General features: G+C 50.3%; 1 protein-coding gene across 2 annotated transcripts in view; it reads left to right on the top strand.

Annotated features, from left to right (window-relative positions):
* LDB3 (LIM domain binding 3) overlaps positions 1–22,641 on the top strand; it is a 59,821-nt gene that overhangs the window by 31,585 nt on the left and 5,595 nt on the right. The window contains exons 9-14 of one of the 2 annotated variants that reach the window (XM_082424231.1): positions 3,761–3,943; positions 7,090–7,232; positions 12,615–13,029; positions 14,215–14,395; positions 15,011–15,131; positions 19,839–19,954. In XM_082424231.1, the coding sequence (XP_082280357.1) occupies positions 3,761–3,943; positions 7,090–7,232; positions 12,615–13,029; positions 14,215–14,395; positions 15,011–15,131; positions 19,839–19,954 (1,159 nt within the window). The remainder of the gene's footprint in view (positions 1–3,760; positions 3,944–7,089; positions 7,233–12,614; positions 13,030–14,214; positions 14,396–15,010; positions 15,132–19,838; positions 19,955–22,641) is intronic. The other variant, XM_082424232.1, reaches the window with a different exon arrangement.

Below are 22,641 nucleotides of genomic sequence, written 5' to 3'. Positions count from 1 at the left end.
TGCCAGGCTCTGGATTTTGACTGTATTCCGACACAATGTGGAACTAGTGAAAGCTGCAGGGCACCAGTCACACTACAGCCTGTGGGGATCGTTGTGGACCGCACAGTTCTTGAGGGGTGTCATCACCTAGACTACAGTGTCACTGTGGCCCCTGGAGTCATGCAGTGCAACAGCCCTGCTGCAAAGTGACATGGTCAGGGCTGCCCTGAGCAATAGTCATCAGGCTGCAAGGTGGAATGCTAGGTAGGCGCGTGGCAGCAAGAACAATTTCAACAACCACTTGACTGGCATTCTATCATCATCCAGTCAACAGAGATGTTCATATTCCATTCTCCATCATCACCCCAGTTATGGCAAACAGCACCCAGAACCATCAATCACAGCACCTCCACCATCATCAACATTTCCAGCCTGAGCCCAATGACTACAAACCCCCAGGCCCAGCACCACCACCATCAACACCATCCCTATCCTTTGCATACATAGTACCACTGTCATCAATAAGAGCATCAACCAAAGGCTACCACAACAGAGCAGGGCACAGGGTTAGCACACTGCACCCTGATGCCAACTGGGTAGAGAGACGGGCTGAAAAGGGGACTGGAGCCAGGCTGTGTCTCTCCTTTGGCCACACCCTCCCCATGCAGCCACCAGCAGTTAATATAGTTGGGTTGGTTTGGTTTTTGCTTTGATGATTAAGGTGAGTTATGACCAAGGCAGGAGGCAGCTATAGAGTCCTAGACCAGGCTGGGGTGATCTAACGGGTACTGTCTTTAGGACTGAAGCCAGGGTCTAGTAAGTTCTCTGCAGTGCTTGCTTTCTGAGACCCACGCCCCACTCCTTGGGGTTTCTGGGGGCTCAGGGAACTTCAGGCAGGAGCTGACCTGGACAAGAACCCAAGATCCTTCAGGATGCTCTTCAGTGCCACTCCTACCTCCACTAGGCCCTGGTTGCTTGGTGTCTGCAGACAGCAGCCCTAGATAGGATGCCCCTCAGCCGGAACCCCGAGCAGCAGGCTCACGTGCATGTCCTTGGTCCTGCCCTGCGGTAGATGATGAGTTTTCCTAGGGTCACATCCAGCTCCAACTTCACCCCACAGAATCCAGGGTTCACGTGGAGCTATGCCTGGGGAGAGCCGCAGGTAAGCTGGTCTGACAGGGGATTGGAGCACAGGGGACAGGCAAAGCCAATTTCCTATTTGCCCTGCAGAATACTTTCCCCAGCCTGGGTATTTTCATCACTGCTGTCCTCAATTCCCAGAAGCCCACTGGAAGCATGTGGCAGGGTCAGGGAGAAACAGATAAAGGAGAGGGTTGTCCTCTGTCAGGCGGAGGCTTCCCAGGCCATACGTGTCCACGCCATGGGGGTCTGAGCAGCCAGTTCAGTATGGTGTCAGGACCTGCAGCTGTTTCTCTGAGGCGGCCGCTTCACAGGCATGGCTTCCAGAAGCCAGGTTCTTTCATGAAGGATGAGGAAGTGGCCTCATGGAAGGGCCAGGGCTGGGTACCACCAGGCCTAAGAGCTGGGCTGTCCAAGGCTTCCTTTCTGAACCACTAAGCTGGGAAAGGGCTGGACAGGGCATGGCCACTGCCCTTGTCCACCCTGGATGCTTCCTATGCAGTCACAGAGAAGAATGGTGCGCCCTCCCCTGAGGCAGTCAACTCAACCTTGCCTCTTCTCCAGCCCTCTTCTTCCCTGACCCTCTCATGCTGTTTCATGCCTTTCTCTACCATACACTTCACTGGATGGAGGAGAGCACATCACGTCGTGATGCTTTGGTAAATAGCTCATGGCCCCCTGGCATCTCTACCTGGGACAGACCTTTGCAGTACCTTGGTACTCAAAGTTTGGTCCACGGACCAGCATCACCTGAGAGCTTGTCAGAAATGTAGACTCTCAGCCCCACCCCATACCTGCTGAGCCAGAAGCTGCATTTTAACAAGATTCCCAGGCAATTCGCCTGCATATTAAAGTCTGAGAAGTGGTATAGTGGTTAGGGATCACGCCTATCTCTGCCAGTTGGTAGCAATGTGATGTTTTAGCAGAGATTCAATCTTTCTGGACCTCAGGTTCCTCATCTGTAAAATGAGGATCTTGATACCAATCGCCCAGTGAGGTTGAAAGGATCAAATGGAGTAATAGGGTGCCGCTTATACAGCTGTTTAGTGCAAGGCCTGGCATATGGTAAGCACTCAGAGAGGGAAGAGGATTATTCTAATTATTTCAAATAAGAATAGAGCCTTTTGTTGGGGAAAGATTCTACTTGACTGATTGCAGGAAGAAGGTTCTTTGTTCCTGTATGAGGGACCACTTGAGGTACTAGGTAAGGCTTCAAATCCACATGCCTCAGTCAGAGCCTGCTGTCACTACCGATAAGTTCTAGGAGCTCGAGCAATTCAATTCTCTCAGTCTGCATTCCTTCACCTATTAAAAAGAATTGATAATACCCACATCAGAGAGTTTTTGTGAGGATTAAAGACATAGGCCTGGCACATAGTAGGAGGTCAATAATTGAATTTCATAGCATAAGGAAAATCATTCCCACCTATAGGAGTTGCAGTATCCTGTCGCCATCACCTGAGAGCTTGTCAGAAATGTAGACTCTCAGCCCCACCCCATACCTACTGAGCCAGAAGCTGCAACAACCCATGTACATTTCTTTGCTTTCCTATAATTTAATTTTTATTCCCTCCCTCATTTCACAGGTGGCTGAAATCTAATCTCATCGACCCAGGCTCTGATGCTTCTCTTGTCTGGGGTGGTTTTGGGGAAGAGGGGCTTGCAGAATGCCAAGGAGGGTGGGGTGGGGAGTCTGGGCACCTGATCCTTGATCATGGTCTACCTGTGCTGGCATCTGCTGAGGTATCTCCATCTGTCTGGTCACACTGGTCCACACTGGCAGAGCAGTCACCTCTCATGTTCCCAAGTACAGGGACTTTCAGATGTGCAGGCGCTCAGGGCCACGTCCGTGTCACTCTCAGGTGTGTGGGAAACCGTCTACAACCCCCAGGCCACAGGATGGCCTACAGGTCTTTGGGCTGCCTCAGGCCTGCCTGCCCCTTCACCATGGGCCTGGGCATAGGGGACCCTGGGGTCCTGCCACTTCCCCAGGGTTTGCCCAGAAAACGGGCACAGCTGCCTCTTTTCTTGAATCCCTCACGCCACGTTGCCCCTTTTCTGGTCCAGATGACCTTGATCTGTCTGGCATGGTAGCTTTCACCCATCTTCCAAATGTAGCATCAGTGCCCTGAGTGCTTCGCAGCCTAAAGCCCAGGCTGTCACAACTTCAGAGCTTAAGCCCTTGACAACAAAATATCTTACCTCCGCTTTTTTCATTATATCATCCCTTCTCAAAGGCAAAGCATGCCTCTGACTAAATGAGGAAGGGTGAAAGAAAGGAAAACAGGATGGGGGAGAAACCTTGGTTGATAATTTAGACTACTTTTTGACCACACTGTTTTTATAATACACGTTGAGAAAGACAAATTAGGAAGTACACAAAGATGGGAGGCAGGGGAATCTCACTAGGCTTGAAAATATTTTTGATGTTACTGTGATCCTCCCTGTGGTCTGAGCCCTTCCCTCTTGGGGTCCTGGGTGGGGGTTTTCTTTCCCTGAGCCTGGGGACAGGACTTCTGGAAGATCCTGCTCTGTTGGCAGTAAGGCTGGTACCTTCCGCCCAGCCTGCCTCTCCTGCAGCCACCGCCCCCCAGCAGAGGGGCACCCTTGACCTGTTGTCTTTCTCGGTCCGCCTCATCAGCACCCCTATTGAGCATGCTCCAGTGTGCACCAGCCAGGCCACCACACCACTGCTGCCCGCTTCTGCCCAGCCGCCTGCTGCTGCCTCTCCCAGCGCAGCCTCGCCACCGCTGGCCACAGCCACTGCCCATGCTGCCGCCGCCTCTGCCGCAGCCCCTGCCTCCAGCCCTGAGGACAGTCCAAGGTAACTGGCCCACAGGTGCCAGCCCTGACTGCGGGGAAGGGAGGCAGGAAAGGCCTCCCCCGGGTCCATCTGTTGGCAGCTGTGTTGGGCCCTCAGAAAGGCCCATCCAAAGCGGTTAGGACCCCAGGGCCCTGGGGACGCCAAGGCTCTGCACCGCTTGGTGCTGAGAGTGAAGGGGAAACTGGAGGTGCATTTCAGGGAAGCGCACTGGGACGTGTCACCCTGCCCCAGGGGCACGTGCTCTAGGGAGAAAGGTGAAAGTCACACACACACATACAAAGTTAAATAACAAAGGGAGACTGTGTGGAAAGTCCGTGTTCCTGGAGCTGGGATTACAGAGAAAGAAAGGAAATCAAGGAGGCCTCCGTGGAGGAGGCTGCGTTAGCCCACTGAAGGCGGGTCAGATTTGGGCAGATATTTAGCCACTACCTTGCCTTCTTTTGATGGAGAAGCATGCTAACTCCAGAGGCACCTGGTGGAGTGGGATTTACATCTCTGCTCTACCACTTACTGTCTCTAACCTTCAGAAAGTGACGTAACTCCTCTGAACCTCAGTTTCCTCATCTGCTAAGGCATTAATGCAATGCCTATTTTACAAGGTCAGGATAGAAAAAGTGTACATAAAACACCTAGCACATAATATGCTCTCAAGTATTGCAGGTTACTGCATTCCTGCCTGCCCTCATGGATACTCAGCCGAGACGGGGAAGGGGGGTGTTGAAAAGGGTGTGGGGAGGCAGAGGGGGTGGGCTGGACAGGTCATTCTGGAGCCGCCAGGCAGTGTAACAGGCCAGGCAGGCCCAGCTCTTTCTGGGCTGTGTGGAGCTGCCAAGTTGGTGTTTGGTGTCAGAGCCAGCTTTCCCAGTCGCCACACTCCCCTCCCAGGGTTTTGCTGGAAAGACACGGCTCTAGGTCAGGGTGCATAGTTCCCTGGTGCAGCCTGAGGCCCATGAAGGGTCGGCAAAGTGGCCTGTGTGCTGCGCCCCTACCCTCGGGCTCCACAGTGACCCAGGTGGTGCTGAGCCCAGCCTTTCCCCAGCCCAACTCAAGCGTCAAGGGTGAGCCTGGCCCAGGCTTCCGGGGCTCCTCATATCCCAGCTTCCTGGGGGCATTTAGCAAGCTGCTTCCCTTCTGCACACCAGAATCTCTTCAGGTAAGGGCCTTGCTCCCTGCACAAAGAAGAAACCTTGAGGAGGATAAGATATATCCCTGCTGTCTAGTGAGAAGATGCCTCTCCATTCTGAAGGGGGTGCTTTAGATGCTGCGGCCCCGTGGATGGTCTAGCCTCATCCCTGGGGCCCCAGCCCTGCTCAAGGGCAGGCTCCAGCACCCGCTCCAGGCCTCCCTCAACAGGACAAACCCTTCCTCTACTTTGCCTTGCAAAGAGATGTGAGGCCTGGGTGGAGGTTGGAGAAGGACCTGGAGGGCTCCCAGCATCAGGCTGGAGCAGAGGGGGCCAGGGGACCACGCTCTGGGCCCAGCTACCTTCCCTCCTTGCACACGGGCTGGGATGGAGCTAGAGGGAGCCAATGGGAGACAAATGGACACCCAACGTGGCCTCAGAATTCTTGCTGGGTATCTTAAGTCTCTGCTTGCGGCCCCAACACCAGTCTCTGACAGAGGACCTGTAGCTCCCGGGATGCTGGGAAAACATCCTCCACTGGTGGGAGAGTCTGGCCTTCTCCTACCACAGTGGAAGCTGGGCACCTCTTGGACACGGCCTCTTTCTCTTCCATGGAGGCTCCTAGTCCACTGGTCTTAACGGGGGTATGTCAGAGAAGGGCAAGCCCAGGGAGGGGAGGCAGTATCTTCATTCAGCCAGAAACACGGCAGCTTGGCATGGCAAGCCCCCAGGTCTGGGACACTGGCTCTCTGAGACTCATTCTACCTCCAGTTGTCTGGGACATCACCACAGACCCTTCTGAATCTATTTAGGAGCCTGGCGGTGGGTTCTTAGCTCAGGGCAACCCACTCCCAGAGCCCTAGTGAAGAAGGTATTCCCTTATCCTGTGACTCTGCCCAGCAGAAATGGGCAGGCCCTTGGCCCATGAGCAACAGGTGGAAGGCAGGCAGGAAGCCATGGGTGGGCAGGGGTCAGTATATTTTAAGGGGCTCACTTCTCCAGCACTCCCATCAGTGCCCCATTTGCCCTGGGGGTGGTCATGTCATCCCCGTTAGGATGTGAAAGATGCAGGGAGAGACCAGGGACATGTTCTATAAGGTTTCATTAGTTTTAAATGAAAAAAAAAGGGGGGGATTCACTGACTAATGGAATTGGGAAACACTGGATCAGACAAAGTTAAACAGACTGCTTAGCCGTAGGAGTTCTTGGAGCCTTTAGTTCTCTAAGAGGAGAGGCCAAGCACAGCATTTCCTGAGGGCAATGAACTGGAACTTTTTTGTTTTTCCATCTCTTTGGTCCCATGGTCCCTGGGTCACAAGTGGGAAAAGGCTGCTTAGGCTTCTTGGCAGCTATTCCACTGGGAGGAGGGCAACAGGAATCCTGTATGGAAGAGGAGCCTCTATGTATGTGGGGGGGGGGGGCGCCGGGGGGGGGGGGTCTCCTGGCCTCCCATGAGACCTCCCCGGAGCACTCTTGCCCAGAAACCTGAGACTTTGCTGCTCCTTCCAGCAACAATAGAAAGGGGGAGGGGGAGGAGGCCAGGTGGTCTGAGGCTATGAGGTGCCCCCAAAAGGTCGGGAGGTGGAGGGAGTAGGGTAGCTCTGAACATCTCCATCTCCCCTCTCTCCTTCCTCTGCCCCCTTCCCTGCCCCAGCCTCCCCCCTCACCATTCCATGGTCTCTACCCAGGGGTTGAAGTGTTTTCACTGCTCCTCCTATCTGGCTGGTGCCTCTCCTCCCTCTCTCCTAAGGCGGTGGCACCAGCAATGGGCTGTATTTCTCAAGGTGTCTCTGCTGCTCTGACCAGACTCACCAAGAGTCAGCACCCAAGGAGCAGCTTCCTCCCCCTGAGACCTCCATGGTCTTTCCTTCACAGCCTCTGGCAGCTCCCCAGGGACATCTTTGTCAGGTTTCCTCCTGAGAGGCTCCTTAAAGATCTGGGAGCCAGCCTGCTGTGGCTCCAGGCCCCAGGGCCCGGGTGGGGCTGTCCTTCTGGCTGTTAACTCTTCCCCCCTTGGTTCCAGGCCCCAGGCCTCTGCCTACAGTGCCGCTGTGGCCACCTCTCCAGCACCTGCCGCCCATACATACAGCGAGGCCCCAGCTGCCCCTGCACCCAAGCCCCGGGTTGTCACCACTGCCAGCATCCGGCCTTCTGTCTACCAGCCAGGTGAGAGGCAGAGTGGGAAGGGAGGCTGTCTAGGCTGGGCGTGGGCTCCAGGGGTCAGCTCCAAAGCCACATCCCCCTGAAGGATGGTGGTTATAGAGGCGCTGCTAATGAGGTTTCAGCCTTCCTTCCTCCAACTGTGGGCCAGAATCCTATGGAAGCTGCCTCTGGCGCTGGGGAGACAGGTGGCCAGTGCCAGGCAGGGATGGAGCCTCCCAGCTCTCGGGAAGAGGACATTCCTGCCTGGGGATTTCCAGGCTCCAGGTAAGGCAGAGAGGGTTTGGGGTGGGGGGGGCTTGTTCCTCCAGGAGTCTGGATCTGGCTCAAGGCAGAGGATAGGCAGCTGTAACAAAAATGCCACGGGCTTTGAACAGACCTACCGCATAATGTGATGCTGGGCAAACTGCTCACCTATCTGGTCTTTGGTTTCTTCAGCTGGGACAGGCTAATTAGAGGCATGGAGAGCACATGTGACAGGCGGGAGAGTGGCCCACACAGGGTCTCCCGGTGGCTGGCCTCACTGGCTGTGTGTTCCATCACTCTGGTCCCCATTCTCATCACTGCGGGGACGAGGGCTCAGCCTGTGTCTTCCCTTTTCCTAGGCAAAGTTGGGCCTCTCCCCAGAGCTCCAGGGCGGTTCTCGGGCTGGCTTAGACCCCTCCTTCCCCTGCATGCCCCTGCTCAGTGAACTTAAGGGAAGATAAGACAGGGACTGAGGCAGGAAGCACCTTGCTTGGGGGAGTTGACTTGATGTGCAGGGCAGAGGAACCACAGTCAGCCCTCTGTTTTACAAAATATACTCTGACATTAGTGCTGAGTGTGTAGTCGTGGCTTTAGCATCAGACTCCGGTGCCAGGCTCCGCTTTGGTATCTAAGGCAAAGTACTTCATCTCCCAGGCCTGTATTTCCTCGTTTTAAAAATAGGCATATTATGTACACCTGGTGCTCTGGGGATGAAATGAAGCACCCAGCACAGTGCTTGGCACACAGGAGGTGCCCTTCTCTGTCTCTTCAGAGGCAAGAACACAAAGTTCCGAGGTTAAAAGTCCACAGTATTAGGAAGCAATTTGCAGCGGGCTGCTGTGGTGAAAAATCTCGGATGGAGGTAGAGGAAGCAGCTGCTCTGCGGAGATGGGGGGCACAGGAGGGAGGGTGATAAGGAGTTTGGAGGAGCAGCGGCGGATGGAGGGGGCGCAGGGAGAGTATTTCCGCCCGGGTGCGGGCTCCGCTCCCAGGCAGGTCCTTCTGGGCATCTTCCGGGGCGGGCCCCGGGTTTCGGCGCCCCCGCCTGGGCCGCCGGCTCTCCTCTGCAGGCCCGCCAGGGGGCGGCACGGCTCCGGGGGCGCGCACCGCCGGGCCCCCCCTGGCGCCTGTCTCCTCCTCCTTCCGGCACTGGAGCCCGGGGCGGGGCGAGACTTGCAGGAGCCCCGGAGCTGCGGGCCTCCGCTGAGTTCCCAGGCCTTGCAGACGTTAACTCATTCCTGACCGGAGGGAAGGAGGCAGCTGGGCGGCACGCGCCTGTGCCGGCCTGCCTCTGCCCCCTCTCCTGAGGGTGGGGTCCCAGGGAGGCTGGCAGGTGGTCTTGGGAGAAACGAGGATCGTGGACCCGGGCCCCTCCCCTCCTCTCCTCCACCGACCCCGGCCCCGGGGAGAGCGGGGAGCCCGCGTGCCGTCCGAGCTGCAGCTCCCCGCGAGGGCTCCTCCGGGTCCAGGGTGGCTTTCTCAGCCCAGATCTTATCGCCTGCGCCGAGGGTGGGCGGCCGCTCCCCGGAGCACCTGGGGCCCGGGAGAGGGCCGTGGGCAGAGGGCCCCCCCACTCCCACCCCGACTCGCGGGAGTCGGGGGAGCCGGGCCTGACCTGGAGTGAGTCAGAAATCACCTTGTTTAATTACACATTCCCGAGCCAACGAGTGCGATAGGGGCCTTTTGAACTTGCCAATTAGAGATGAAATATCACCTTCTAATTTGGACGGGCTTTATTCCGTCAAGCAGAAATAGCAACAGCCCAGGGCTCGCAGATGGGATATCAAGTCTCTCTCCTGGCACGTCGGGGATGGTGGGGCCAGCCAGGCTGAAGGGCGCAGAGGGAAGGGAACTGGGAAGCAGCTGCTCCCCGCGCCCCCATCCTCACCGGGGACCTGATGGCTGAGGGAAGCTGCCGGCCTGTGCCTCGAAGAAGGGAAGGGCCCTAGCTCTGGGAGGGTGTAGTCTTGAGCAAGGAAGCAGCCCACCCGGGCCCAGATGCCGGGTGCCTCTGACCTGCTGAGAACTTCGTGTTGTGGGGATTTAGAAAAGGGGGGTGGATCATGGAGTCTGGAAGGCCTTCCGAGGAGGGAAGAGAATGGCTGCCAGGCAAAGGGAATAGGGTTAGTATTGCTGGAGGGAAGCTGGAAGTGGGCAAGGGCCCGATTTGGAAAGGGTGTGCTAAAGCTTGTTTTGCTGCCTAGGGAGTGGTTAAGCAGGGAATCTGGAGTTGAGACCTGCTGCCTGAGTGCGAGTTTCAGCTCGGCGTTTCTTAAATTCTCCAAGCCTCAACTCCTCTTCTGTAAAATGGACTTGAAAATATTATCTGCCTCATTGGATTGCAGCGAGTATTACATGAAATAGTGCACATAAAGGCCCTGGCATGTGGAAGCAGTCAGTACTTGGTAACCGTTGTTCTGATTAGGACAGCACTGTCTAATAACAATACATTTTCTAGTAGCCACAGTTTTTAAAAAGTAAAAGGAAGCAGGTGAAATTAATTTTAATATATTTTATTTAACTCAGTATATTCAAAATATCATTTCAATGAACAAGCAATATAAGATTATTATTGAGATATTTTACTTTCTTTTCTTGTACTACGTCTTTAAGAATTGGTGTGTATTTTATATTTATAGCGTGTTTCAATTTGGACTAGCCACATTTCAAGTGCTTAATGGCCACATAGGGCTATGTATTGGATAACACAGGATTAGGGCTTTCATTCTTAATCAGAGATCCCCCCCACTTTACAAAAAAAAAAAAAAAGGAAATAAGATCTTGCACAGAACCCCATTATTCAGAGAGGGCTGAAGCTGCTCTAGCATTTTGAGACCCTCTGTTCCAGGCACTTGGGAGCTATGCAAGCTTGTTAGGGAGGGAGACAACACCTCAAGTATGGGCTTCACAGGTTTACTAGTGCACGCAACATGTCACTCCAGTAGGTCCCCACCCTGTGAGGCAGGCAGGGATGTCATACCTACCACCACTGATGATTAGACTCAGTCCCAGGTTACTGACTTCAGGGGTGTCACATGTCCCACCGCCTACATCCCACAGTCTCCCTGGGGTGGGATCCCTCAGGTGACCATCAAGCTGTGAGATGAGCTGACAGTTCATCTGGACCATGAGACCCAGGAGTCACTCTCCTCACCATCTTCACTAACATTTAATGACACATACACAGTGCCAGGTACGAGGCTAAGCCTTTAGAGTTCTTATCTCCCATCATCCTCATAACAACCCTGTGAGATACTGAGAATTATTATAGCCATTTTTAGACGAGGAAATTTGGGCCTAGAGACGTTAAGGAACTTGCCCAAGGACACACAGCCAGGATGTTGTAGAGCTGGGACCTGAACCCAGGGCTCTTGATGACTGTGCTACATGCCAGACCATGCAGCCTCCTCCAGGTTGATAGGTACTCCTCCATAACATGGTGCACCCAAATCTTCTGGAACTTGGACTCATGGTTTTTACAGAGGCAGCTTGGGGTGATAGAAAGAATGGTTTTGGAAATTCACTCTGCCACTTACTAGCTCTGTCTGAGCCTCAGTGACCTCAACGGTAAAAGGGATTAACCCAGATGACCTGTTATGTGCCTAGCCTACCCTCTTAGTAAGTGGGAAGAAGATTTCCTTATGGAGAAAGTTTTACCTTTGGAAGCCAGCGTCACTCCCAGGATGGCTCTAGGGCAGGGCTGGAGAGGGTTTTACCCCTTCTGCTTTCAATAACACAGGCCTGGTCCCTATCCATTCCCAACATGGGGGTTTCCATGTCACCCACCTCTGAAGGGCCAATCACCTGGGAGTAGAAGGTATGGGGTTGGAGCAGCAGGCCACAGGCCACCTAAGGTAATCTAGGGGAACCAGGTGGGGAGAAACCAGGAACTTTAGCCCTGAGAATGTCCTTCCTTTCCAGGCTGGAGCCTGATGGGGGCTGCCTCAGCATCTATCAGCACAGTCTATTCACCAGGCCAGACTCAGGAATGGGGAGGGTGGCTGCCCCGACACACTTCCTGGGGTAGGGGGAATGAGACCTCTTTCCAGAGGAACAGACTGTAAGCTGAGGTGAGGCTTCTGGAACCTCCCTCCCTAGGAGGGGAAGCTGGTGAGACCATGTGTGCCGGACACAGCTGGGTCTGCCCCGGCTGGCTTTGCAATGGGAGGCAGCAAAACTTAGAAACCTGGGTTTTGAGGGCCCAGGCCTCAGAGGGCTTTGGGTGAGCAGCTGCTATGCTCCTTTGTGTTGCCGCCCTAAAAGAGTTTTCAGCTCTCAGTGGGCTGGAGGAGGGGGTTCTGGAAGCGGGGCAGTGCATTCTCATCCTGCACTCTGGCTTCCTTGGTAACCTCCACGCAGTTACTCAGACATACTCTCAGTTTCCACCAAAGTGATGAGGGGGAGCATGTGTCCCCCAGAGGCAGCCACAGGCTGAGGGAGCAGCTATACCTAGGCTCTGTCACCCCAGCATCTCTGCCCAGCTTCCCTCCGAATGCTGCCTTCAAGACCCACCACCCAAATCAAACCAAAATGGAAGTTCCCCCCAGTACAAATCAAGCCAAGCTGTTTTTCAAGAAAACGATTGTAGCTAAACCTGAAACCTGAACCTGAAAACCTAACTGTCCCTTCATCTGCTTTGTCCCAAAGGCTGGACTAGGTCCAGGTTCAGCAAACGCTTGTGATTGAGGCATTTCAGATGTCAAATCACTGGTCAGAGTGCAAACAAAGGCATCTTCCAGTTAAGGCCAAGCTGACCCACTCCCACCCTCTTCCTGGCCCAGGGGATCCAGATATGAGCCTGGCCGGCCACCCCTGCCCCCGTCCCTGTCTCCTGCAGGCCTCTGGCAGCCAAGGCCTGGCAGAGCCGCACCCCGCACAGCTGCAGATATTTATAGCCCTGTCCCTTCCCAGCCCTGTCCAAGCTCCCGAGGGCTCTGGTCTGACGGCTATTTATCTCCCTTGGCTCTCTGCTGCAACTTCAAATCGAGGCCATCAAGAAGTTCAGGGACGCGTCTCCTGTAAAAACTGGAATTGTGCTGCTCTAATATTAAAGTTGTCTTTTCCAGTTCTCTGGCTGGGGGCGGGGGAAGCTGGGAGAATGAATTCCTGACACATTTTTCTTTGGGTATTTTTGGCTTGCAGTGCCTGCATCTACCTACAGCCCATCCCCAGGGGCCACTTACAGTCCAACCCCCTACACCCCCTCCCCTGCCCCCGCCTACACCCCTTCCCCTGCCCCCGCCTACTCCCCCTCCCCAGCACCAGCCTATACCCCCTCACCAGCCCCAAGCTATAATCCTGCACCCTACAGCGGGGGCCCTGCGGAGTCTGCCAGACGTCCCCCATGGGTGACAGACGACAGCTTCTCTCAGAAGTTTGCCCCTGGCAAGAGCACCACCACTGTCAGCAAGCAAGGCCTGCCCCGAGGGGCCCCTGCGTACAACCCGCCACCGGCTCCCCAGGTGTCCCCCCTTGCCAGGGGTACTGTCCAGAGGGCCGAGCGCTTCCCAGCCAGCAGCCGGACTCCGCTCTGTGGCCACTGCAACAACATCATCCGGTAAGGGCTAGCTGTGCCCCTGTGCTGGGGTGCTGGGACGAGATGGGGACAGGAGGGCAGGTGTAGGGAGAAGACTGCATGCAGGACAGCCTCAGGTCCCTCTGGCTTGCCATCTGGTCTGACCCTCTCTGAGCTTTAGCTTCCATACCTGTGTGATACCCACTTCCCTGGGGAGTTGGGAGGATTCCACGAGGTGAGTGGGTGAAGCTCCCAGCATGGTGCCTGTGCCAGCACCACCCCCGTGGGCTAAGGCTGGGTTCTGGGAATTGCAGGTCTGGATGGTAGATTTATTGGCCTTGTTGCAAGCTGGCTGACAGTGCTAGTTTTGACCCAGCTTTCCTTCCTTTCGAGGTGCTCCTGGGTCTGTCCACAGACAAGCCCGTGCTGCTCAGGGCTTTGGTGGGCATCTGCCACACTAAAGGAAAACAAGTCATTTCATGCTTAGAGGCCAAGGATCATGGGTGGTACTTGTTTGAATATAATATGTTTATAGTATGTGCATATGTGTGTGGGGGATGAGCTTGTGTATATGAAAAATACACTTTTATTTTAAAATAAAGTATCATTAGAAAAAATATACTCATTAGAGAAGAATTAGAAAATTCAGAAAAGTAAAAATTAAAACATAAAGTGTTTCTTCAGGCCCACTGTCTGACTACTAATCTGGAGCCAGGTTTGTGTCCTGGGTCTACCATACTAGCCCTATAGCCTTGAACAACTTACTTAACATCCCTGTACCTCAGTTTCCTTATCTGAAAATGGGTATCATAATAGTACCTGCTTCATAGGATTGTTGTGAGAACTAAACACGTTAATAAATGCACATTTCTTCTTGAATGGTACCTGGCACAGAGTAAGCACTTAATAAATGCTAGCCATTAGCACCATCATCATTGCTCTTCTTACTACAATTATCAGTAGTCAACCTAATGGATACTCCATAATATACCTACCCAGTCCCCTGCTAGTGGATGTTCGAGTTGCTTCCCCATCTCTGTTTGTTGCAAGTGATGAAACAACATCTTTTTGCATGGAGCTTTATCTGAATTTCCTGTTATTTCATTAGAACAGTCACAGAAGTCAGCGTTATAGGATCAAAGTGTGATTATTGTTGAGCGTTTTGAAATATCTGGTCTTAAGCTTTGGGGGCTGCCTTAGAGGAGGTACTATTCTCTGCTTCCCCAGGGGCCCCTTTCTGGTAGCCATGGGCCGCTCCTGGCACCCAGAAGAGTTCAACTGTGCCTACTGCAAGACCTCCCTGGCAGATGTGTGCTTTGTGGAGGAGCAGAACAACGTTTACTGTGAGCGGTGTTATGAGCAGTTCTTTGCTCCAGTCTGTGCCAAGTGCAACACCAAAATCATGGGGGTAAGTGGGCCGCATTCCTCTCCTCTGACCCTTGTCTCTTTTCCAACCAATCTTTCCTCCTCCGCAAGGTTGTGGGGTCCTATTTGGAAGCTAAGAAGTTGCTGTGCTAACAGAGCAAGAACAACTCCATTTCTATCCTAGAAGGGAGTTGGTTTGCCACCAGTGAACTAGGGAGTAAATGAACTTGAAGCGAGAGATCCGTGGGCCACATCCCTGGCCACACAGCTTGAAGTGGTGGCAGAGCTTCTGCAAAGCAAGTTACTGCTTCATAGCCTGACCTCACCGTGCACCTGCATGTGGCTTTGACCCTCTATGCTCCTTTGGTAAAATGGCGGTAACACGTAGTACTTCCCTCCCAGGTTGGGTGGGAGGGTGAAGCATCACAGCTTATGGAAGCGCACACAGAACCTGGCACCCAGCAAGTGCTGCATGAGTAGGAGCCTCTCCTCTGCCGCCCCTAGCCTTCCTCGGTGTGTCCGAGGCCCGCTTTCTGGGCTCTCCTGCCCTGCTCCCTGATGGGATGCTCCGGCAGTGACCGGGGCTGGTGTGGAAGTTAAGCCTGCCTTCTTCTCCCTCCTGGACCTTTCTGTCCTGAGCTGAGGCTCTTTTCCCCAGGAAGTGATGCATGCCTTGAGACAGACGTGGCACACCACCTGCTTTGTCTGTGCAGCCTGCAAGAAGCCCTTCGGGAACAGCCTCTTCCACATGGAAGATGGGGAGCCCTACTGTGAGAAAGGTAGGACCTCTGTGCTGTGGGGAGCCCCCACAGTCTGGGAGAAAGGGGTAGGAGTTCCCTTTCACACACATTCAATCTGTGCTGTTTTCCCTGCACCAAATATGTGGACCACAAGTCGGCATCTTGTGACCGCTTGGGAAACCTTTCAGATGATTTTGATTTGAAGACCACAAGGTCTAGTCTGAAAAAGCTTTGGCTCTGGCCTTTGTCCTAGGTTCTGTTCCAGGCTCTGTTTCAGGCTGGCTTTGTAACCCTGATTGAGTTACTAAACTTCTCTGAGCCTCACTCTCCCCATCTGTAAAAGGGGGAGATCAACATCTGCCTCCCAGAGTTGTGGTGAGGATTAAACCAAAGAAACTTCGGAACTCGTCAAGTACATGCAGGTCCCCTCCCAGCTCCTGTGATGTTTACCAGACTTTGATGTTCCTTCAGAGTCCAGCCAACTCCCTGTCTGAATTCGGAGTTTCTCTGTTCTCCCCATACACTATGTGTTATCTTATAACTTGGAGTCAATTATGGTAAATTCTGAAGACAAAGCCATCTGTTAGAGTTGGGCATCCTGGCTAACTAGCCATTCAGTCACTCACACATTCACACGCTCATTTATTCATAGCCTGCCTCTTTCAGGTAAGGATTTGAGGCAGGTTCCAACAAAGGTAACAAAAACATGAAAGTTAAGACAATAGAACTAGCAAATCAGCACCAAGTAGAAGAGGGAAAAGGAAACATGCTGATTATGAAGAATAACAGAGCTGCACTGACTGGGTAGCAAATGTGAGAGCAAAAAGAGAAACACAGTAAGTTAGTTTACTTTAAAACCAGAAAGGAGAAAACATTCCAGTTCTTCAAGGGGAAAAGGAAAACAAAATAAAACTTTTTTTCCCCTGACAATAAATTATAAAAGAAACTTCTTGGGTTCTGAGGTACTGGTGAATTCTCTTTCCAGCTCTGAGGCTCACTGAATGACTTTAAGTAAGTCACTCAGTCATTCTGGCCTCAGAGTCCATATCGGTAAAAGGGAGAAGATAACACCTGTCTTTTCCCTTCTTAGGAGGAAATGGTGATGATTGGTAATTAATAAAAGTGCTATGGTACCAATACAAATTGCTATTATTAGTCGACTGAGAGCATTATAACTTTCATAATGTGTGATAAGCCACAACTTATGCGTGAGGCTTGTGAAAGAATGATAGATTAACACTGTTACCAGTGCTCCTCTCCCTAGCAACCCCCCCAAAAGATTTTCAAAAATGATGTTCTGATTAAGAAGACCCAGGAAAGGGATGATCTACTGTTAAGAAAAGACAGCAAGGAAGCAGGTTTAGCCTCAGCCTTAGGCACACTGAGAGACCCTGACTGAAGGCCTGCAGGGGCCACTTCCAGGCTGTGTGACCATGGACAAGATGCTTGCCCTTTCTGAGTCTCTCCTTCTTCACTTAACTCTCAGAGGCTGTTGTGCGGATTAACTGAGATAATGGGTGCACAGCTCTGTAATGGCTCTGGGAGACCCACAGCTCTCCAAGGAGCACAGTTTGAAACCACTCCCTTAGGCAATGGGAGTCACTGTGATGTTTTAAGTAAAGAAATAACACAATTTAATTTTTACTTTAGAAAGAGCATTAGAAATTTAATATGCTTGTTGAATGTGATAAAGGGTGATATTCTTATAAACAAAGTAAAGAAAGGAGAGCTAGATGAGCCAATAGTGAGGTAAAGTCAAGCCTGTTGGTTAACCTGCCCTAGAGATAAAATATCAGAGTCAGCCTGTCCCCGTACCATGGGACACTGTGTTTGGTTCTGACCTTGTCATTTTTTTTTAATTATCGTGGGGGAAAAAATACACATATAAAATTTACCATCCTAACCGTTTTTTTTTTTTTTTTTTTTTGGCTTTTCACTTTTTATTTTATATTGGAGTATCGCCGACTAACAATGTTGTGATAGTTTCAGGTGCACAGCAAAGGGACTCAGCCATACATATACATGTATCCATCCTAACCATTTTTAAGTGTACAGTACAGTAATGTTAAGTATATTCACACTGTTGATTGATCTGAAACAGATCTCCAGAATTTTTTCATCTTGCAAATATGAAGCTCTACATCAATTAAACAACTCCCCTTTTCCCCTCTCCCTCCAGTCCCAAAGAAAATTATAAAGACCTAATAGGAGAAATAAAGGAAGGAATACATAAATGGGAAACTAGATTATTTTCCTGGAAAGGCCCATGCACTAACTTTATTTAATACCAATTATATTCCCCTTTTGTAGAATAAATGAGGAAAATACCAGCTTTTTAAAAAAATGTATTAGGGGACTTCCCTGGTAGTCCAGTGGTTAAGACTCTGCGCTTCCAATGCAAGGGGTGTGGCTTCAATCCCTGGTTGGGGAACTAAGATCCCACAGGCCGTGGGGTGCGGCCAATAAATAAATTAATTTAATTGATTTTTTAAAATGTACTAGGGTCACACCTGTGATACCAAATTCTGAAACAAAGTGGCAATTTTCCAGATAGTACAAAATCAAGTTTAAAACAAAAAAATTAATCAGTAGGCAGGACTAGACATTCCAGAAATAAATTTGAGCCATTGAAAGAGCTTAATCTGTGAAAAAACATAGGCTGCACAACAGGAGAAGGAATCACTATTTAACAAGATTTTTGGAAAAATATCTTTGTTTGTTCACTCATCATTTATCCATCAAATGTGTGCCAGTTCCTGTGAAGGGCGCTAAGTATAGAGCAGAGGACTCTGCCCTGAAAAACCTCAAGCAGACCCATCAATGTCTGATATGCTGGCACATAAATGGACAGTTAAGAGATAATGAATAGATAGATGGATGAATGAATGAATGGGGAGGGAGAGAAGCCCAGGAAAAGCCCTCAGGAATGCTGTCTCATCTCTCTTGGGTGGGATGGGGATGCGGTCTTCCCAGAAGGACGGCAGCCCAAAGGATTGCAGAGATTCAGGTAGACGAAGTGGGAAGGGTTTTCCAAGCCCAGGACCCAGTTCATACAGTGGCATGAAGATGGAGGAGAGAATCCAGGGCATCTGGAGACCAACTGGGCAGAATGAGAGAGAATTCAGAAGTGGGGTGCAGGGCTTGCCCTCGAGTGGAGATGGGTTAGCCTATAGCCCTGCTTCTCACCCCACACTAGTAAGTTCCTACAGAGCACAGAGTGAACCATAAACCTGCCATAATTCTCTAAAGGAAGCAGAATGATGTTTTCCTAGCTCTGGTGAGGCAATAGATTTTTGCCCACTGAAGAAATGAAGTATTTTGTCAGAAACAAGATTGATGGACTGTGATGTATATAAGAGCATTTGCACGACAAACTATAATTAAACCCCAAAGGGGAAACCATACATTGGAAAAAATATGCAAGAGATATAACTTATCTAAAAAGCTCCATGGCAAATAGATAACTGAATAACAGCCCCATGAGTTAGGTAGTATAGTTATTCCCATTATATAGATGAGAAAGTTGAGGCACTGAGAAGTTAGGTGACTTGTCCCAGATTTTAACAATTCCTGGACAGAGATGGGATTTGAGCCCAGGTCTTTCTTTCTTCAGAACCTAAGTTCATAGCCCCCACTGCACGTTGACTCTCAGCAGGTGGTCTGAGACAGTGACTAGGCATACTGTCCACAAGGAGATCTGAGCAGAAAACCTCTGTAAGAAAAAGCCAACTGTGGCAGAGCTGTGGAGAGACAAGTACACTTCTAGGGTAATGAAGGCGTTGTAAAAGGCATCAAGATTCTTCTAGAAGAATCTGGGAGAGTTCTACAGTGAGTGCAATGGGAGTGCTGCCCACTACCAGGCCCGGACAACTGGGGCTGAGAAGCACAGGCCTGGCCCGCTGTCTCACCTGTGTGGCTCTGGGTAGGCCCTTCACCTCTTCCAGCCTCATCCGCAAAACAAAACAAAAACAATTTCACCAAGATTAAGTTTATTCATTAATTTATTGATTCAGTGATTCATCCATTCACTCATTCATTTGACATATGTGTTGGGTACTGACTTGTGTGCCAGGCATTGTGCTGGGAGTACAAAGAAAACTAATACATAGACCTTGACATTGAGATACTAGCAAATAATACAATCTCTGTGAGGAAGCTTGGTAAACTGTAAAGCATTATGTAAATAGTATTTGGTATTATTATCTCTTTGGCTGGGGGAGGGGAACATGTCCCAACAAAGTAGCTCAGGTATTGTTTCTAGTAGTGATAATTTATTATCAACACAGATGCCCAATGACAGAAGAATGACCAAGCCAAGAACATGCTATAACTCTAAAAAATGTTAAAGGCTCTCACTCTTCCAAAATAAGCAGAGCTGCTGGGAAATAGGGTTTTTTTTTTCTTTTTTGGGATTGGTCTGTTTGGACCATAAGAGGTGACAGAGAAGAGGAGAAAATCACCCTGCAGAAAGTTAATGACAGTTCCAGAAAGTGTTTGCATATCAAACCAGCACAGGGTGGTGACTAAGCCTGAATCTGCACCACACCAGTGCAAATTATTGGAAAAGGAAAAAACCAATCATGTAACTGAGTATTCTGTCTGCAAGATGACAAGTAACCAATTAGGTTTCATCCACTGCCCCCAGCCCAGTGATTTGGGGGGTTGTTCTGGCATTGGGTCGATGTGGCTGGGACATTCCTCCCAGCCTGCCTGGATGCCTGGTCCTTACTCTGCCTTTCATTTCAGACTACATCAATCTGTTCAGCACCAAGTGTCACGGTTGTGATTTCCCCGTGGAGGCCGGTGACAAGTTTATCGAAGCCCTGGGGCATACCTGGCACGACACCTGCTTCATTTGCGCAGTATGTTATTTGCTTGGGGTTCTGACTTTCTGAAAAGAGGCAGGAGGGACAAAGTGGGGCCAGATGACCAACCCTTTACATCCCTTTCAACTCTGGCATTCTAATATTCTGTCATTTTTAAAAGCCGGCAAATACCATGATGCCTTGATATGTCACAGCTGAGCAAAGTTTTATTACTAATAATGATTTATTAACAAATATGGCTTTGTTACTCTCCACTTCATTAAGGACAGAAGAGTGTCTTAGGATCTGGCAAACTAGCAGCTTTCCTCAGCAGCAATGCTCTCAATAGGTGGGAGGAGTGAATGATGTTGGGATTTAATAGGGGCAGGTGGTTTCCCATGGTTATAGGTCGTTTAAGATATGATGATGTGATTCAGGGTTTTCCCCCAAATTTTCACCACGAACACTAGATTGGAGCTTATTGACTAATCCTATGAAAAGCTGAGATAAGTTTTCTTTTGACTGAACCTTTAGAAAGCAGGACTGAGTATCATTTCATTTTCCTAAATGGTCCTGTTCTCGATATATAGTTGCCAGGAGATAAGCCCTAGATTAAATATTAACCATATGCAGTTTATTTCTGCTGAACTGCCAGGTCATTTTTACCGTGAGATTGACGTTCTCCTTCCAAGGGCTTTGGGTTGGGGAAGGGACAGGGCAATGAGCCTGCCGACATTTAGAGTCTGCATTAGAGTTAGAAAATAGTCGTCTCTGATAAAGCCCCGTAATGTGAGTCTGTAATTGACTAAACTTTATTTGGGAAAATCAATGTACTACTACTGCTATTTTTTTTTTTTACCAAAGCTGCTCAAGGTAAATTTTGGGAATGTGTGAAAGGTCTACATAGTTTAAACTTGAGCAATTATTATAGACTTATGACATAGGACAACCCTAGTCATAAAGTTTACTGCAATTCACTTCAGCTTTTATACTTCATTTCTATATCCCCTCCCATCTGTGGGGTGCATTGTATTCACTCCGTATATTAGTTTGCTAGGGCTGCCGTAACAAAGTACCACAAATGAATAGCTTAAACAACAGAAGCTTACTCTCTCACAGTTCTGGGGGCTAGAAGTCCAAATTCAAGGTGTCAGCAGGGAACTGCTCTCTCTCCTAGCTGCTGGTGGTTGCCAGCCATGCTTGGTGTTTCTTGAATTGTAGCTGCATAACTGCAATCTCTGCCTCCATTGTCACAAGGCTGCCTTCCCTCTGTGTGTCTGTGTCTTCACATGACAGTCTCCTCTGTGCAGGTATCTGTCTCTGTGTCTCTTCCCTTCTTATAAGGACACTAGTCATATTGGATCAAGGGCCCACCGTACTCCATATGACGTCATCTTAACCTCAGTCTTAATTAAGTCTGCAAAGACCCTATTTCCAAATAAGGTCACTGCTATGTCCCTGTACTGGATAGGCTGGAGGTACTCGGAGTTGGGACTTTAACATGTGAATTTAGGGCGGCACAGTTCAATCCATAACACTTTTTCCAGCCCTTTGAACAGATTCTCTAATTGCCTTTTAGGGTCCTTTAACTATATCAGGACCTCCCCTCCAAAAAGGGACAACAATATAAATATACCGGCTTTGGGGCTGTCCCCTGAAGAGCCACAGCTCAGCGAGGCACCGTACAGGGCTTTCTGACCCTTACCTTCAAGCCATGGCTTGTCTGATCCTAAGATGCTGCCTGCAAATCTGGTTACCCAACTTCTAGAAAGATCTAAGAGACTTGGAGGAGGTCCAGGGAAGACAGAGGCATAGAAGGCCTGTTCTCCAAAGGCAGGCTGATGAGAGTTCTGTGTCACATGGAGAGGGAATCACACAAAGGTGAGCATGGGTCTGCTCCCTCAAGCTTGCCATGTTTGGTTGAGTCATGATGGCACAAGTCCTAGAGAGAGACAAGAAGAAGCGGTAAAGCCTGGGGTTGTTCAGGCTGAGATTACAGATAAGTTCCAGTCAGGTGTGAAAGACCCACAGCACTGCCCAGAGGGTCTGCCCAAAGAAACCAGTCAGATCCTGTCCTCAGGAGAATCAGCACAGAGAATTGTTACGCCTTCCCCCAAACTAGCCCTGCGTAGCAGTCACTGCCCCATGAAGCTATATCAAAGTGGAACATGGTTTAATTTTTGGAAAGCAACATTTTGATTGGAAAACTTTCAGGGTTTTTTTTTCCTTTGGTCCTTTTTCCATCACTTTGTATTTCCAAATCACTTTTAATGAGCATGTATTTTCCTGTAACTTAAAAAAAAAAAAAAAAAACTAGTAAGAAAGGAAGGTCAGTACTAGCTCTTCCAGCTGACATGCTGTTTTCCCATCAGTTAGATCTCAGGGGAGCACATACTTCAGACTAATTCAGTTGAGTTTTGGGAATACAAAAGTGTCCCAGAACAAGTCTCTACCTTCAAGGAATTTAGAATCTTGAAAGGAAAACAAAGCTGACATATATGAACAATTAATGAACAGAACAAGACAACATCTCTAAAGCCCCAAGCATATAAAATGAAGGCTGAGAAGGACAGTGTGGGTCAGGGTGAGGGTTTACCTCCTGTCTGGCTTTGGCACTTGAGTTCTAATGGAAAGGATGTGAATCCTACCTTAGTTGGGGAAAGATGTCTTACTGGCCCTTCTTCTCCCTTAAGTCTAGTTGGTATCTAGTTGGTGTGGGTACCAGGAAGGGATGTGCTGTGGTG

This window comes from Balaenoptera physalus, assembly GCF_965194825.1.
Source record: "Balaenoptera physalus genome assembly, chromosome: 14".
NCBI lineage: Eukaryota > Metazoa > Chordata > Mammalia > Artiodactyla > Balaenopteridae > Balaenoptera > Balaenoptera physalus.
Note: the sequence above shows the minus strand (reverse complement) of the source record. Positions and strands in the feature narration are given on the sequence as shown.